Source organism: Mesocricetus auratus, unplaced genomic scaffold (genome assembly GCF_017639785.1).
Source record: "Mesocricetus auratus isolate SY011 unplaced genomic scaffold, BCM_Maur_2.0 Super-Scaffold_100038, whole genome shotgun sequence".
Lineage (NCBI taxonomy): Eukaryota > Metazoa > Chordata > Mammalia > Rodentia > Cricetidae > Mesocricetus > Mesocricetus auratus.
This window is the reverse complement of record NW_024429216.1, coordinates 470043-485496: the sequence shown is the minus strand read 5'-3', so window position 1 is coordinate 485496 and position 15454 is coordinate 470043. Positions and strand designations below refer to the sequence as shown.

Genomic DNA, 15454 nt, shown 5'->3' with positions numbered 1-15454 from the left:
CATGTTTTTCCTTGTATCCCTTGAGTCACTGTGCTTCTTATTGTTCCCCTTACCACACCATGAATAATAATGTGGGCTTTTCTCTACCTCAGTGTTTCCCAGTGGGGCTACCCAGTGGCCCAGAGTTTTGTGTTTGCCATCGAGGAGATTAATAGGAGAGCTGACTTGCTGCCCAATTTGACCCTGGGCTTCTCCATTCGAAACTCTGGGGATTCAGTGCATGGGGTCATCCATGAGACGCTCAGCTTTCTCACGAGGCAGGAGGAGCCCATCCCCAACTACATCTGCCAGCATGGCTCTCCTCAGGTGGCCCTGATCGGGGCCACAAGGTCTGTCTCCATGGACAGTCTTCTGGGGTTTTACAGGTTTCCCCAGGTAAGTTACTCCAAGCTTTCTTCGGTCATAAATGTGATGCAATTAGTTAATGATGATAGTGAAAATGATGGTGATGGTCATGGTAGTGAGCAGCTCTACTGTGGAGACAGTATCCTTGCAAAGTTTCTCTATGTCCAACATAATTCTCTTCCATGGGTAAATTACGTGGAGAGAACTATCATCCTTCTCAATGATGAGAGAACTGAAAAATTTTCTTCTTATTATTTTAAAAATAATTTTTTTATTTTTTAAAGTGTAAGTTTATATTTCATATATATATGCATATTAATGCACATATGTAACATCATAGACATACACACAATCCCCCCCCCCAGTTTTCCATAGACATTCAGAAGAGGGTGGTGGATTCCCTATGACTGGAGGTACAAATTTTTCCTCCCTGCCACAATTGTGTTGACATTTGAATCCTGGTCCTCTGAAAGAGTAGCTAATACTGTTAATTACTGCTCCAACTCTTCAGCTTCTTATTATACCTATATGTCTGTATGTGTGTGTGTTTGTGTGCTTGTGTGTTTGTGTATTCATTTAAGCACTCAACACCAGTACAATGTTGTTCATGTGATCATCAGAGCACAAATTTAGATTAATTTTTCTGCTACAATGTTGAATTTGGGGATTAAACTTATGTCTTTGAGGCTTGATTGCATACACATATACCTAAGCTCTCAGAGAAAATCAATCAATCAATCAATCAATCAATCAATGAATCAATCACACAAACAAACAAACATACTACTCCAATTTATCATAATGTTGCCTGGATGTACATACCTGGAATTTGAATCTAGGTAATTGGGCTCTTACCACTTGCTCCTGTCTACAGGCTATTCCCTGTAACCCAGGCATCAGTGTCATTCCCACAAGGGTGACCATATCTGGCAATCATCTCTTCAGTTCATAATTTTAAGAGGTGACTTGAGGATAATTTATCCATCGAAGGAGAACATTTTAGTGGCTTTTTTTAGCATGATACCCAAAGTAGATTTGAGAACATTTTCATCCTCCTGGAAAAAGACATTCCTGTGAAGCCCATTGGTATAACATCCCAGCATTCCTACCTGAAGAAGACCTCCTGAAATTTGTCTTCTTATCTTCACATGCGTGTGTGTATGCACAGACACACAGACACACACACACAGATCACACACACACACACACACACACTTTAAAAACAACAACATAACAGCTGTGTGAAAACAATAGAGTCAGATCAAGTCTAGCCAAGGTGTGGGAACAAAACATTAGGGGTCAGGTGAAGGACATATGTGTGTGGTACACGCCTATGGGCTCATATGTGTTTCTACATGCAGGCGTATGTGGTCGGGTGTGCACTCATGTGTATATATTTGGGAAGGTATAAGGATGATGTGAGAAATCTTGCCTTCACTGTTTTGCCTCATTTTTTTGGGCAGGGTCTCTCACTCAACCTCACATTCTGAGAGGAGAGCAGGTAAATCTGTGGTTCCAGCCTTCATTCCAGAAGCCACTGGGCTGTGTCAGGGATTATTGGCCAGTGAGTGGCACAGAGCAGCTTGCAGAACCAGCACAATTTTAAGGCAGGAGGCTTAAGTCTTTTCCTGAACATTGTGTATGTTTTAAAATTTAATATACATTCGTGTGTGTGTGTGTGTGTGTGTGTGTGTGTGTGTGTGTGTTTTGAGTATATGAAGAGATCCTGTACACAGCCAGGAAAGGGTATCTGATTTCCTGGAGCTGGTGAAACAGGCAGATATGCAGATCCTGATGTTGATCCTGGGAATCAAACTTTGGTCCTCTGTAATACCAGCAGGGTCTTTTAACTGTAGACCCATGTCTCCACTCCTTCCTACATTGGATCCAGACCATCAGCCCACATGGAAAGCTCCAATTTCATCCACTCTTGTATTTCCTGTCTCTTCCTTGACAGGTCAGTTATGGATCCTCACTACCCAGCATCAGTGACAACATTCAGTTTCCATCTATCCTGGGCACCCTGACTAGTGACCTCAAGGCCTGTCGTGCAGTGACTCAGTTGGTAATTCACCTTCAGTGGTCTTGGGTGATCATTCTAGCCCATGATGATGACTTTGGGCAGCAGGCCAGCTCTCTGGCCAATCAGGAGTTGAGCCCAGCTGGTGTGTGTATTGAATCCACAATCTATGTCTCTTCCCATGAGTCCTTGAGGAAGATAGAAGAGATTTTCCAGAAGATTCAAAAATGCACAGCCAGAGCTGTTCTGGTTTTTCTAAACATTGTCAATTTCCAAATAATCCTGTATGGCTTACTGGGCATCCATACTTCAGGCCAGGTCTGGGTCAGCAAGGACACTATGCTCATGGCTCTCGCCCTGACCATTCCAGATGTTTCCCAGGTACTGCATGGCACATTTGGCCTTCTGTTTCACAGCAGCAGGGCAATTGGCTTCCCTGAATTCCTTGCCAACCTGCGCCCCAGTCAGACTCCAGAGGATATGTTCATAAAGAAGTTCTGGGAGTTCACCTTTGATTGTGTATGGTCTCACCAGAGCAGCACAGTGAGTGAGGGTGTCCAACAATTGTGCTCAGGGAATGAGAGTCTGAAAAACAAGCTGTACCCTTTCCAAGAAGTTAGTAAGATGGATGCTGCTTACATATGTGTCTATAGCATTGCCCATGCCCTGCAGGACATGATAGAAGGTGAGCACCAGCATGGGAAAGGTACAGACTCTCAGGACTTCCATCCCTGGCAGGTGAGAGGGGCATGTGTGCAGTGTGTGATTCAGCGATGGATGGGGAAGAGGACTTTGGTTCAAACTGAACTGTTGAGCTGAGGCTGACTGTAGGCTTCATCCAGGATTCCTCATACTTGAAACAGTGAGGCACCTTAAAAGGAACAATGGACAAGGATTCCATGGTGTCTCTTTAGTCTCAAATGAGTACTAAATTCCTGTGTATTTCCTGAATTAACAAATAGAGGATGTCTAGTAAAATTTAATGTTTCAGATAACACTAAAGACATTTTATTGATATCCTAAATTTATACTTTTATAAACTGTGTAAGAGTTTTACTATACTCATGCTGCAAATCAGTATTTCTAACACATATCAAATGTCATTTTTTTATTTTTCCTTCTTTTGGGGTGTGGTACATATGTCTGGGCATTGGTTTGTGTGTATGCAGGCACCAGTGGTGGCCCTGCACACTCACATGGGAAGGTCTGAGAATGATGAGGAATCACCTTTCAATTACTCACCTATGTTATCCTTTGTGGCAGGATGTCTCACTGAAATCCAGAAATTGTTGATGTGTCTTGTTTTGGTAGCCATCTTGTTCTGGCCATCTCCTGTCTCCACCTGTTTTTTGTTTGTTTATTGTTTGTTTGTGTGTCTGTACTATATCTTTAGTGGAGTAATTTTTAATTGAGTTATACATTTTCCTCACTCCTCTACCCTCCTGCCTTCCCCCATTTCATCCTCCCCTATACCCTTGCATTCCCTATTTACTCAGAGAATCTTATCTTTTTTCCCATTCCTAGGCTGATCCATGTGTGTCTCTTAGGTTCCTCTTTGTTACCTAGGCCCTCTTTGGTTGTGGACTCTAGGCTGGTTGTCTTTTGTTTTATGTCTAATATCCAATTATGCGTGAGTACATACTATATTCGTCTTTCTTGGTATGGGTTACCTCACTCAACATGTCTTTTCCCAGTTCCAACCATTTGATTGCAGTTTTCAAGATGGCAATTTTTTTTTACAGCTGAGTAGTACTCCATTGTTCCTTACCCATTCTTTGGTTGAGGGACATGTAGGTTTTTTAAATGTTCTGGCTATTATTGATAATGCTGCTATGAACATTTTTGAGTAAATGATCTTGTGGTATGAATGAGCATCCTTAGTGTATATGCCCAAGAATGATATTGCTGTGTCTTGGGTAGAATTATTCCCAATTTTCTTAGAAACCATTTTGCAGGTTTCCAAAAAGGTTGTACAAGTTTGCACTCCCATCAGAAATGCAGGAGTGTTCCCTTTTTTCTACCTCCTTTCCAGCTTAAGCTGTCAGCAGATTTTTGTTTTTAGCTATTCTGATCAATGTAAGATGGTATCTAAGATTCGTTTTGATTTGCATTTCTCTGATGACTAAGGATGTTGATCATTTCATTAAGTGTCTTTTGGCCATTTGAAATCACTGTGTTGAGAGCTTTCTGTTTAGAGGCGTATCCCATTTTTTATTTGATATTTGATGTCTAGTTTTTTCAGTTCATTGTTTTTTTTTGTTTTTTGTTTTTTTTTTATGAGACAGGGTTTCTCTGTATTGTTTTGGAGGCTATCGGTCCAGCCCAGCCTCGAACTCACAGAGATCCGCCTGCCTCTGCCTTCCGAGTGCTGGGATTAAAGGCGTGCGCCACCACTGCCCGGCCAGTTCATTGTTTTTGACATTAGTCATTCATCAGATGTTGGATTAGATGTTCAGGTATTTTCCATTCTGTAGGGATCCATTTTTTTTGTTGATCATGTCCTTTGCCTTACAGAAGCTTCTTAGTTTCAGGAGGTCCCATTTGTTGTTATATCTGTGTTATCGTTTTTATATTTGGCAAGTTGTCTCCTGTGCCAACACATCGACACATCGAAGGCTACTTCTGACTTTCTCTTCCATGAGTTTCAGTGTGGTTGGCTTTATTTTGAGGTCTTTGATCCATTTGGACTTGAGTTTTGTGCAAGACATTAGATATGGATCAATTTCCATTTTTCTATGTATCAGCCTTGAGTTATGCCAGAACCATTTGTTGAAGATACTTTCTTTTTTCCATTGTATAATTTTAGTTTCTTTATCAAAAATTAGGTGTTCATAGGTGTGTTGACTGATATCAAGGTTGATGCTTCAAGGACTCTTTCTCAACAGTTAACACACACACTCTCTCTCCCAGCTTGAGGATGATCTCTCTCTCTCATCTGCTGGCTCTTCTCTCAGTATCTTTCTCTGTGTCTCTCCCTGTCTCTCTCTCTCTGTCCATAGTTATGAGCCTTTGCGTCAGCTGCTGACATGGTCTATTCTCTCCACCTTCTCAGATTGTAATTAGAAATGAGCTGCTACATACCCTTGACATTTAGTTGGGTTCTGAGGTTTGAATTCCCATTCTCAAGGTTTTATGACAAATGTTTTAATCACAGAGCCATCTCACAAACCCTCACTTATTTTTCTATTTTAAAAATAATATTGATATTACCATACATGTGTAGAATACATTTTGATCATGCCCAAGTCTTTAACTATCTATCAGTCTATCTGTCTGTCTATTTTATCTGTCTATCTATCTATCTATCTATCTATCTATCTATCTATCTTTTGCAAGTGAATCAGGGGTATCATAGGTTCAAGTTTGTAAGACGACCCCTAGAAGCTATAGTGCTCACTGATGAGGTCAACAGTGAGAGTGGTGGCCAAGGAGGGGGTTTGTTTTTATTATCGTTGTTCAGATGACCGAAATTTCCACTGTGTGTCTGGTGAAGTTACATGTCATTGTAAACTTGAAGGACAGTGATAGTTGTTGGCATTTTGGCTGAGGGTAACAGATTAAAATTTACAGGAGGATTCTTGCTGGACCATACCTGTTATGCTAGGATGTTGCGGCCAACCTGGTCTACAATATAAGATCCTGTCAGAAAAATCTGTGAGTGTTGAGATGTCTGTGTGTACTCTATGATGAAGACATAAGGTAGATGGAGTGAGGAGTAAGTGAATGGAAGTGACAGGCCCAAGAAATCATCTCTGTCAGGAAACATGAATTCCAAACAAGAGGATGAGAAGTCCCACCATCAGAAGAAGTGATGTCATTGCAGAAGGCAGGGACAATATGCATCAAGACCCCAGAATGAAGAGAAATATAAGACCCACATGGGATGCACTGATTAATTGTCAGAGATCAGACAGAGTAATTGGGTGGTCTAGGTGGGCTGGGACCAGTTTTGCTCTGGTTCGGAGTCTACTGAATGTGATGAGGAGGCTGAAGACAGTAGTTCAAGGCCAAATGAGACCCTGTTTGTGGGTTTAATTTTAAGGCTGTTGAGAAATCTTAGTGGGTAAATGCACTTTTCCCCAAGTATAAGTTTGATTCCTGAGTACCACTTGGCAGCAGAAGGTGAGAACATTCCTGTTCTCTGGATTCCATAACACGAATTTGCTGTACACACACACACACACACACACACACACACACACACAAGCACCACCTACACAACCCCCACACTCTCAGAGACAGAGAGAGAAAAAGAGAGTGGGAAAATGTACTATGTTTAAAAATGATGTGGATTAGTTTTATGAATGATTACTTTCTGAAAGCTAAAACATCTTCCTGAGTTCCTGAAAAATAACACAGATAATGGGGCCAGTCCATGGTTGAAATGACTCTATCACTGCATATTGATGGCATATGATATTTTGGACAAGACTCCAGACTGGTCCTGGTTGGTCTACAATGTCTCCTTTCCTTCTTCAGCTTCTTCATGCCCTCAGGAAGGTCCACTTCAAAACTCCTGATGGAAGTGAAATTATGTTTGATGTCAATGGAGATTTGGTGACAAAATTTGACATTTTCCAAGGGCAAAAGACCCCCCAGGGTGTATTTCACTTGGTCCATGTAGGAATGATAGACTCTCAAGTCTTTTCGGAGAATAAAATATTGATCCATTTGAAGGAGGATCTTCAAGTGAGTTGCCTGTATGCTCAGTTGACTATTTTCCTAGTATCTTAAAGTCATAAGGAAATTCCAATTCTAGGAGTCCCCTTGTTACATGTGTATGAAGACAATGCAGTTCTGGATTGGGTCAGTCAATTATAACTGGATATGCTGTTCATCTCATAAAAGTTCTTTCTCTGAATGATAATGGCTCATAAGCAAAAAATGAAAATATAAAAGCTGGGTATTGGGAGATGGTTCAATGGTTAAAGTATTTGGTGTGCAAATACAAGGACCAGACTCTGGATTTCCAGAGTACAGAGTGGGCAGTGTGTCCTTCCTGTAGGCATCTTCTTCTTCAGGTTGGAAAAGATTTCTTCTGTGATTTTGTTGAATATGTTTTCTGCACCATTAGGCTGGGCTTCTTTGCCTTTTTCTATACCTATTATTCTTAGGTTTGGTCTTTTCACAGTGTTCCATATTTCCTGGATATTTTGTGTTAAGGATTTTTTTTGGATTTAAGGTTTTCTTTTGTCGATGAATCTATTTCCTCTAATTTATCTCCAGTGCATGAGATTCTGTCTTCCATCTCTTGTATTCTGTTAGCTATGCTTGCATCTGTAGTTCCTGATCGTTTATTCAGCCTTTAATTTTCCAGAATTACCTCAGTTTGTGTTTTTCTTATTGTCTCCATTTCAGTTTTCAGGACGACCTGTTTTAATTGTTTCTTTTTCATCTGTTTCATTGTTTTTTTTCTTGGCTTTCCTTGCTTTCTATAAAAGATTTGTGAATTTCTTGCATTTTTGATTTTTTTCTTCCATTTCTTTAAGGGATTTTCTCATATTGTCTTTGATGGTTTCTATCATTATCTTGAGGTTGTTTTTAAGGTAATTCTCTTCTGTTTCTTCTGCGCTGGGATGGTCTGATCTTGCTGGTTTAAACTCTCGACACTTTTGCGGTGTCATATAGGTTTCTTTAGTGTTGGATATATTCTTATACTGTCTTCTTCCCACCTCTTCTTCCAGTTGGCATAGGGGGAGTCTCCCCTCCTGGTGGGTATGGGTTTAGGGATGTATCCTCTACTCTTTGTCTCTGTGTGTGTGTGTTTCTCTCTCTCTCCCTCCCTCCCGCTCTCCCCCCTCTCTTTCCTTCTCTCCCTCACTCTCCCCCCCCCTCTGCTATAATATTGAGGGGCAAGACCAGAATTGCGGCTGATGATGGTGGCTGCTTTCTCCTGATTCCAGGTCCCTCTGCGGGGTTCGGCGGTCCCATTCTTCTTGCTCCTCATTCTCTACCTCCAGATTTCTCCTTCTATTTATTCTGTTCCCTACAGCCCCACCTATCCTTCTCCTGCCTTGTTTTTATTGGCCATTCAACACCTTATTAGACCATTTAGGTGTTTTAGACAGGCGAAATAACACAGCATAACCGAGTTAAAGAAATGAAACATACAAGAATGTACTGCATGTTTGCATCATTAAGCAAATGTTCCACAGCATAAACAAATGCAGCACAGCTTAAAATATCCTACAGGAGACCGTGACATCTCTTATGAAGGAAACACATTTAATTGGGTGGCTTACATTTTCAGAGTTTTACTCCATTGTCTTCTTGGTGCAATATGACGGCGGCACGCAGGCAGACATGGTGCTGGAGAAGGAGCTGAAAGTCCTAGATCTTGACCTGCAAGCAACAGGAAGTGACTGGGTCACTGGGTTACTTAAGCATATAAGATAACCCACAGAGCCCACCTTGACACGGACAAACTTTCTTCAGCCAATCCACACCTATTCCAAAAAAGCCACGTCTCCTAGTAATGCCACTCCCTTTGAGCTATGGGGGTCATTTACACTCAAGCCACCATAGTCATTTGGATGGCATCATTCCTTAAATACCCCTATCATGTAGCCAGTGGACCAACTCAGAAGCCTTTGGGAAACAGTTGAGATTGAAACCCTGACATTTATTTAAAAAATTAGAAGCAGTGTTGAGATAGGTGTGTCTGTATATGGAGTTTGGTGTATGGAAATATCTCAGCTTTCTGCCATATGAGAGTCGACAAAGAGTCCCCTAGTCTGACACTTTGCCTGACTTTGTTTTGATGGCATCTCCAGTTAATGGTGGTCTTAAAGCTCTCCACATGAGAATGAGGTTCCTGTACTTAGGTTTCTCATGCATAAAGGACACATGGCAAGTATTTGCAGGATTCTTTTGAAGAACCTTTCAGTGGTCTTGATCTGGGGAGGGTTTTCTGCTGTCTTCTGTTGTGGCAGAGATGTCAGCACTCCACACTTCCACCTTCATAACCCTTGCCTGGAAGTAGAGATATGCTAAGAGAAACTGAGTCTTCCTTGGCAGGCCCAAGGTAAATAAGAGGACCACTGAGTGTGCTGTGATAGTTTGTGTGTGTGTGTGTGTGTGTGTGTGTGTGTTTGTGAGTGTGCGTGTGTTGAATGAGTCATTACTTATAATATGTCCTTTACTGAAGCTGGATTGTACTTTTTTATTAGTGACACATGTAAACCTCAGAAGCTTCACAGATGGAGACTGAGGAAAGGAATATTGACTGTCATGTCTTCTGAGTTAGATCTGAGTCCATCAAGTAATCAGTAGGCAGTCGGGAGCTTCAGTGAAAGAGAAAAAATGCATCAGAAAATTTTGCCTAGGTTATGGACTTTTGTAATGACTTCAAATACTTAGAGTTCTTTTTTAGGTTTTATTTTGTATTTTTGGAAGTTTCCCAGCATGTATACTTATATAGCATATGCATGCCTGGTACCGGTGCAGGCCGGACTAGGGCACTGTATCCTCTGGAACTGGAGTTAGTATGAGCTGCTATATGAGTGTTTGGACTTGAATTCTGTTCCTCTGGAGGAGCCGCCTGTGCTCTGAACAACTGAGCCTTCTCTCCTGACTCCATACCTTCAATTGTTGAGGAGGCTGCCCCAGAGAGACTGGAGAGACAACACATCAAACTGGTTTTCTATGTTTTCTAATCTGTTTGTCAAGAGACCTGATGTAGCCCTTCCTCTCTTACACTCAATGGTTCCTGTCCAGTCTGACATCTCCTGGGATAGACATGTTTTCGGGAAGGCCTCTCATTAAGTAGCCTTCATGGAAACTCTCCTGTTTTGGTTCTCAGAGTGAGGTCTTTCATCTGTGTTCCTGTAGAGTCACCGGTGACACTATGCTCTCTGTTACTAGGTGCCCACCTCTGTGTGCAGTAAAAGCTGCCTTCCAGGGTTCAGCCAAGTGCCTAGGCTGGGAGCCCCCCAGTGCTGTTTTGATTGCAGTCCTTGCCCGGAGGGACAGTTCGCAGACCAAAAAGGTGAGGACATGTAGAGCTGGCATCTGAGGAGTTAACAGGACACTGTGAGCCTACAGCATTTGTCCATTGTCTCCTTTATTGTTCTCCTGCTGTGAAGAGACTCCATGACCAAGACATCTTCTAACAGAAAAACATGCAAGTGGGGCTTCCTTAAAGTTTCAGGGGCTGAGTCCATGACCACCATGGGAGCAAGCATGGCATCAGACAGGCAGGCATGGCTGTAGAGCAGCCACTGAGATGTTACATTGTGATCCCCAGGCAGCAGGCAGGTACAGAGATGGAGAATTGGCCTTGTGTGGGAGTTTGAACTTTCAAAGGCCACCCTCATTGACATTCCTCATCCAACAATGCTATACCTCCTAATCCATTCCCAACAATTCACCAATTAGGCATTAAACAATTAAGTATATGGGCCTATTGGGATCATTCTCAGCCAAAGTATCACACCCATTCGTTTATTGATGGTACCTAGTCTGTGCTTTCTGTGGAGTACCGGCTAGAAATCTCGTCTCATAGTTGTTCATAGGTCAATGGTGTATTGACACAGGAAAGTGAATGAACACCAGTTGTGCTGCATAATGAATTCTCCTCTAGCCAACACTGCACATACATGAACCCTGGTCAAGGAACCACCTTAAGCTACTTACATTCAAAACCCCCTATGAGTGGAATTGCATGGTAGTTGTCCTTTTTTGATGATCTTCTTCCTATGTATTAGTGGAGTTCATCTCAGGGGTTGAATGGCAATAGTCCACAACATGCGCAGCTGTTTGAACTATGGAACATATTCCATTACAGTTCTGCAAGCTGGAAATGAAAAGCCAAGTCATCATTTGAGTTGGTTTTGTGTGAGTCCTCACTCTTGCCCTGGCACAGTCCACAGTCTTCCACTCACTGTATGGTGTCTGTTTGTCGTGTGTGTGTGTGTGTGTGTGTGTGTGTGTGTGTGTGTGTGTGTGTGTGTACTTGTAACTATTTTTGGGCTTGTTGCTTGGTTTTGAGACACTGTCTCACCATACAGCCCTGGCTGGTTTGTAATTGTGGGAGTTGACTCATTTGCCACTAAACTAATAGAAGACTGTCTGCATTTGTCCCTCAAGTGCTGAGATTAAAGTCTTGTTATCCAAGCTCCAAGTTCTTCTTTTAATTAGGGTAGCAACCGTTGGTAGTAGGTTCTCCACTGGTGATGTCATTTGGCGTTTATTACATCCTCTCAAGTTTACCCAATAGAAAATATATTTGTGTTTAGGACAGGCCTTCAAAACATGTGTTTTGAGGCCATATGCCATTCTAAAACATTTGTTAACATGATTATTGGCTGATCCTATTGGAAAGAAATGAACTGTTAGAAATTCACAAAAGAGACCATGTCTAGTGTCACCTTTCTTCAGTCCCAGCACTCAGGAGGCAGAGACGGGAAGATCTTTGGGGAATGTTGTCGGCCAGTATCATCAACTTAGTGATCATCAGTTTTAATGAGGGATCCTGTCTTAATAAATAAGGTAAAAAGTGGACTGGAGAGGTGGCTGCACAGCTGGGGCCATGCACATGGCGGCTAACATCCAAGTGTAACTCCAGTTATAGGAGAAATGATGACATCTTCTGATTCCCCAGGAGCCAGCCATGCACATGGTTTCCATAGAAATGTACAGAAAAAACACTCAGCAAGTAAAATAAAACAAGTAATTACAAAAGAATGAGCTGCGGAGACTGGTGAACTGGACCATTCACTAGTGAACTGAAGCATTCACTGTCAATTCTGACAGCGTAAGTTCAGCTCCTGGGTCCCACATGGTCGAAGGAGAACAGCAAATTCCTGAAGGTTGTTGTTGCAAGCCTGGCATGCCTCAGTCCAGAGAGAGTCATGCACACACCATAATATACACATAAGTTTGATTAGAAAAATAAAGTAAGTGAAATGATTAAGAAATCGTATTTGATGATAATCTCTGTCTCCACATGCATATACCTCCACTTACATGTGTACACATAAAAAATGCACACACAGAAACTCACGTATTTTGGCATCCTGGTGCAGAGCTATAATCACAGAACTTAAGAAACTGTGAAAGGAGGATGAGGAATTCATGGCTTATGCAGCCTGAGTTGCATGACTCCCTGTTTCAAGAGAGAAAACAAAAATCTTCACATAAAACACTGTAACCTATGCAGTTTTTCCCTTTGTGCCTGTGGTTTTAGTATCACCCATGTGAGTCCTGGTCACCAAGACTAATTAATATACACATGAACTGTCTGAAAGTCTGTAAAAGCAGTTAATTCTTGGGATGCCTTGTTTCAGAGCTGGTGTAGTTGGTATACTATTGCAGAAATGTGTCTATGTGTCTCCCATAGACATGAAGACATGTCTTCTGTGTCCCAAGGAGCAGTACTCGAGCGATAGCAGAGACCACTGCCTGCCCAGGACAGAGATCTTCCTGGCCTTTGAGGAACCTCTGGGATTCATGCTGGCTTTGGTGGCACTCTTCCTGTGTAGTCTGGCTGTCCTGGTCCTGGGAGTGTTCCTGAAGCACAGGGACACCCCTGTGGTGAGGGCCAACAACAGAACCCTCAGCTACTTACTCCTGGTGTCTCTTTCCCTCTGTGCCCTGTGTGCCTTGCTGTTCCTTGGACGCCCCAGTGTGACCACGTGCCTCCTCCGTCAGACCACATTTGCTGTGGTGTTCACGGTGGCTGTCTCCTCCGTTCTGGCCAAGACTCTCACAGTGGTCATGGCCTTCAGGGCCACCAAGCCTGGGGGCAGGATCCGGGGTTGCCTGAACCCCAGAGTTTCCACCGCAGTGGTCCTCATTGCTTCCTTCATTCAGGTTGTTCTTTGTGGGGTCTGGTTGGCTACCTCTCCACCATTCCCAGACAGGGATGTGGTCTCGGAGCCCCAGCACATCGTCATCCAGTGCCAGGAGGGTTCTGGCACTGTCTTCTTCTGTGTTCTGGGCTACTTGGGGTTCCTGGCAGGGGGAACCTTCGCTGTGGCTTTTCTGGCCAGGGGTCTACCAGATGTCTTCAATGAGACTAAGTTCCTGACCTTCAGCATGCTGCTCTTCTGCAGTGTCTGGACAACCTTCCTGCCCCTGTACCACAGTGCCCGGGGCAAGTCCACTGTGGCTGTAGAGATCTTCTCCATCCTTGCCTCCACTGCTGGGCTTCTGGGCGGCATCTTCATCCCCAAGTGCTACATCATCTTGCTGAAACCAGAGAGGAACACCCTTGTCTGGCTCAGGAAAGTCCACTAGGCACAACAGGATAGGCAGAGTGAGATGCCCCAGAGAAAGTGTCTCCATGGGTCCATACTACACCACTTTGGGATCTAGTTCTTTGGGGAGTCACCTGGATCAACCAAGTGATTTTGACTCATTGTTCCAGGATTCAACAATGGTATTTAAAAGTTATATCAAAATAAAGCTGGACATTTTGAACAATAAACTTATGACTATCAGTTGATAGTGAACATACAGATGGTTGTTTACTACTGTCTCTATGCATTGATAAAGTTCATCACAATTAACTCAGTTTGAAAAGGGTAGTTGGGAAGATGCCTCATCTTGTACAAATATCACTAAGCATGATGACTTGAGTTTGACCCTCAGAACCCAGGCGTTGGAAGTGAGTTCTCCTGGCTAACTGAAGCAAGCACTCCCCCATATGCATACACAAATTATAAATGGAATAACGGGAAAAGGGTGATGGGCTGTTGCTGATGGTATCAAGGATGGCTGAGGGTGTGACAAATTGTCAGGGAGATCATTGATCTCTTTCTTTATTTTTCAGAGCGCCAGTATATGGGACTCAACCTTTCATTTACAATTCTGTTACAGACTTACCATGTAATTTAGCTTCCCACTCTTAGATATATACCCCCCCAAATGAAAATGAGTGCACAACTGTAAATCCATCTTCAGAGAACCTTTATTCATGTAGCTTATGTTCAAGCAATCTCAGTGTTTGTAGTTAGTGAATGCTTGGTTTGGATTTCTCATCACTAGGATATTATTTGTAATACAATAAATATAAAAAGAAATAATACTGTTTATTATATGGTTAAACACTGAGAATGTCACTTAAGAGTTAAGGAAGCTAGATAAAGAAAATAATGTGTTTTAACATTCCAATCCTCAAAGAAGCAAAACATAAAGACATATAGTAATCTAATAGCTTCCTGAGGTTTGCAGAGGGGTGATAGGCGATGAGGACTGTAGACTACAGGGTGCAGCATTTCTTTATGGCCTGCTGATATCTTAAACATTTTTTGTTGAGGCTGCAGAGGTGACTCTAATTGTTCAGATTACTTAGCCTCCACACGACCCAGGTGGTTGTCAGATCCCATGTCAGGCAGCTCACTGGCACATGTAATTCCTGCTCCAGGGGATCCAACACCCTGGCCTCTGTGTGCATCTGCTTTCATGTACCCATACTGCACTCATGCTTAATAAGAAAATGATTTGGATGAAATGACAGACTATGGACACCCCATGGAAGAACTCACCCTCCCTGGGGAAAGGAGGGGGTATTGGGTGGGTGATGGGTGGGGGTGGGAGGAGGGGAGGGAAAGGGTGAGGGATGTGAGATTGACATGTGAAGAAACCTGGTTTCAAATTGATATTAAATTTAAAACTAAAATTGTTTAATATAAAAAAAGAAAATGATTTGGTAATGGTTGTAAGACTTCACCAACGTGCTAAAGTCCACCACACTGTTATCTCCTTTTATTTATTGGAGACAGGCTCATTCCATACCTGGCAAAACCAGCAGAGACAGCTGATCTGAACAGGGGAGTGCTCTTGGACCCCAGACCGACAGTGGGGAGGCCAGCATGGGACTGATCTGGACCCCCCAAATGTGAGTGTCAGTGTGAAGGCCTGGGCAACCTATGGGGCCCTGAGCTGTGGATCAGTGTCTATCCCTGGTATACGAACTGTCTTCATGTGCCTATAGCACAAAGAGAGATGCTCTCTCAGCCTGGACTCTTAGGGGAGTGCCTTGACCCTACCAAGAGTAAAATGAAAGACTCTAGATATCCCCTATGTGGAAGGATTTGGCAATAGGGTGGGAGGGAGCGGGGGAAGGGGAGTGCGGGAAGAGGGGAG

At 42.8% G+C, this 15454-nt stretch overlaps 1 protein-coding gene across 1 annotated transcript; it reads left to right on the top strand.

Annotated features, from left to right (window-relative positions):
- The first annotated feature begins 339 nt into the window (after positions 1-339).
- Positions 340-13603, top strand: LOC121135472 (vomeronasal type-2 receptor 26-like). The gene is made up of 5 exons (XM_040734256.1): positions 340-375; positions 2303-3103; positions 6845-7090; positions 10229-10352; positions 12705-13603. Exons 1-5 carry the CDS (start codon positions 340-342, stop codon positions 13601-13603), a joined length of 2106 nt encoding a protein of 701 aa, XP_040590190.1.
- The last annotated feature ends 1851 nt before the right edge of the window (positions 13604-15454 follow it).

What these genes read in the sequence shown, in the direction of transcription:
- LOC121135472 (XM_040734256.1), top strand. Translation starts at nt 340, where the DNA reads ATGGACAGTCTTCTGGGGTTTTACAGGTTTCCCCAG. An exon ending in GGTTTTACAGGTTTCCCCAG is followed by an intron (nt 376 to 2,302) that starts GTAAGTTACTCC and finishes CTTCCTTGACAG; the next exon opens with GTCAGTTATGGATCCTCACT. An exon ending in CTCAGTTGACTATTTTCCTA is followed by an intron (nt 7,091 to 10,228) that starts GTATCTTAAAGT and finishes CTCTGTTACTAG; the next exon opens with GTGCCCACCTCTGTGTGCAG.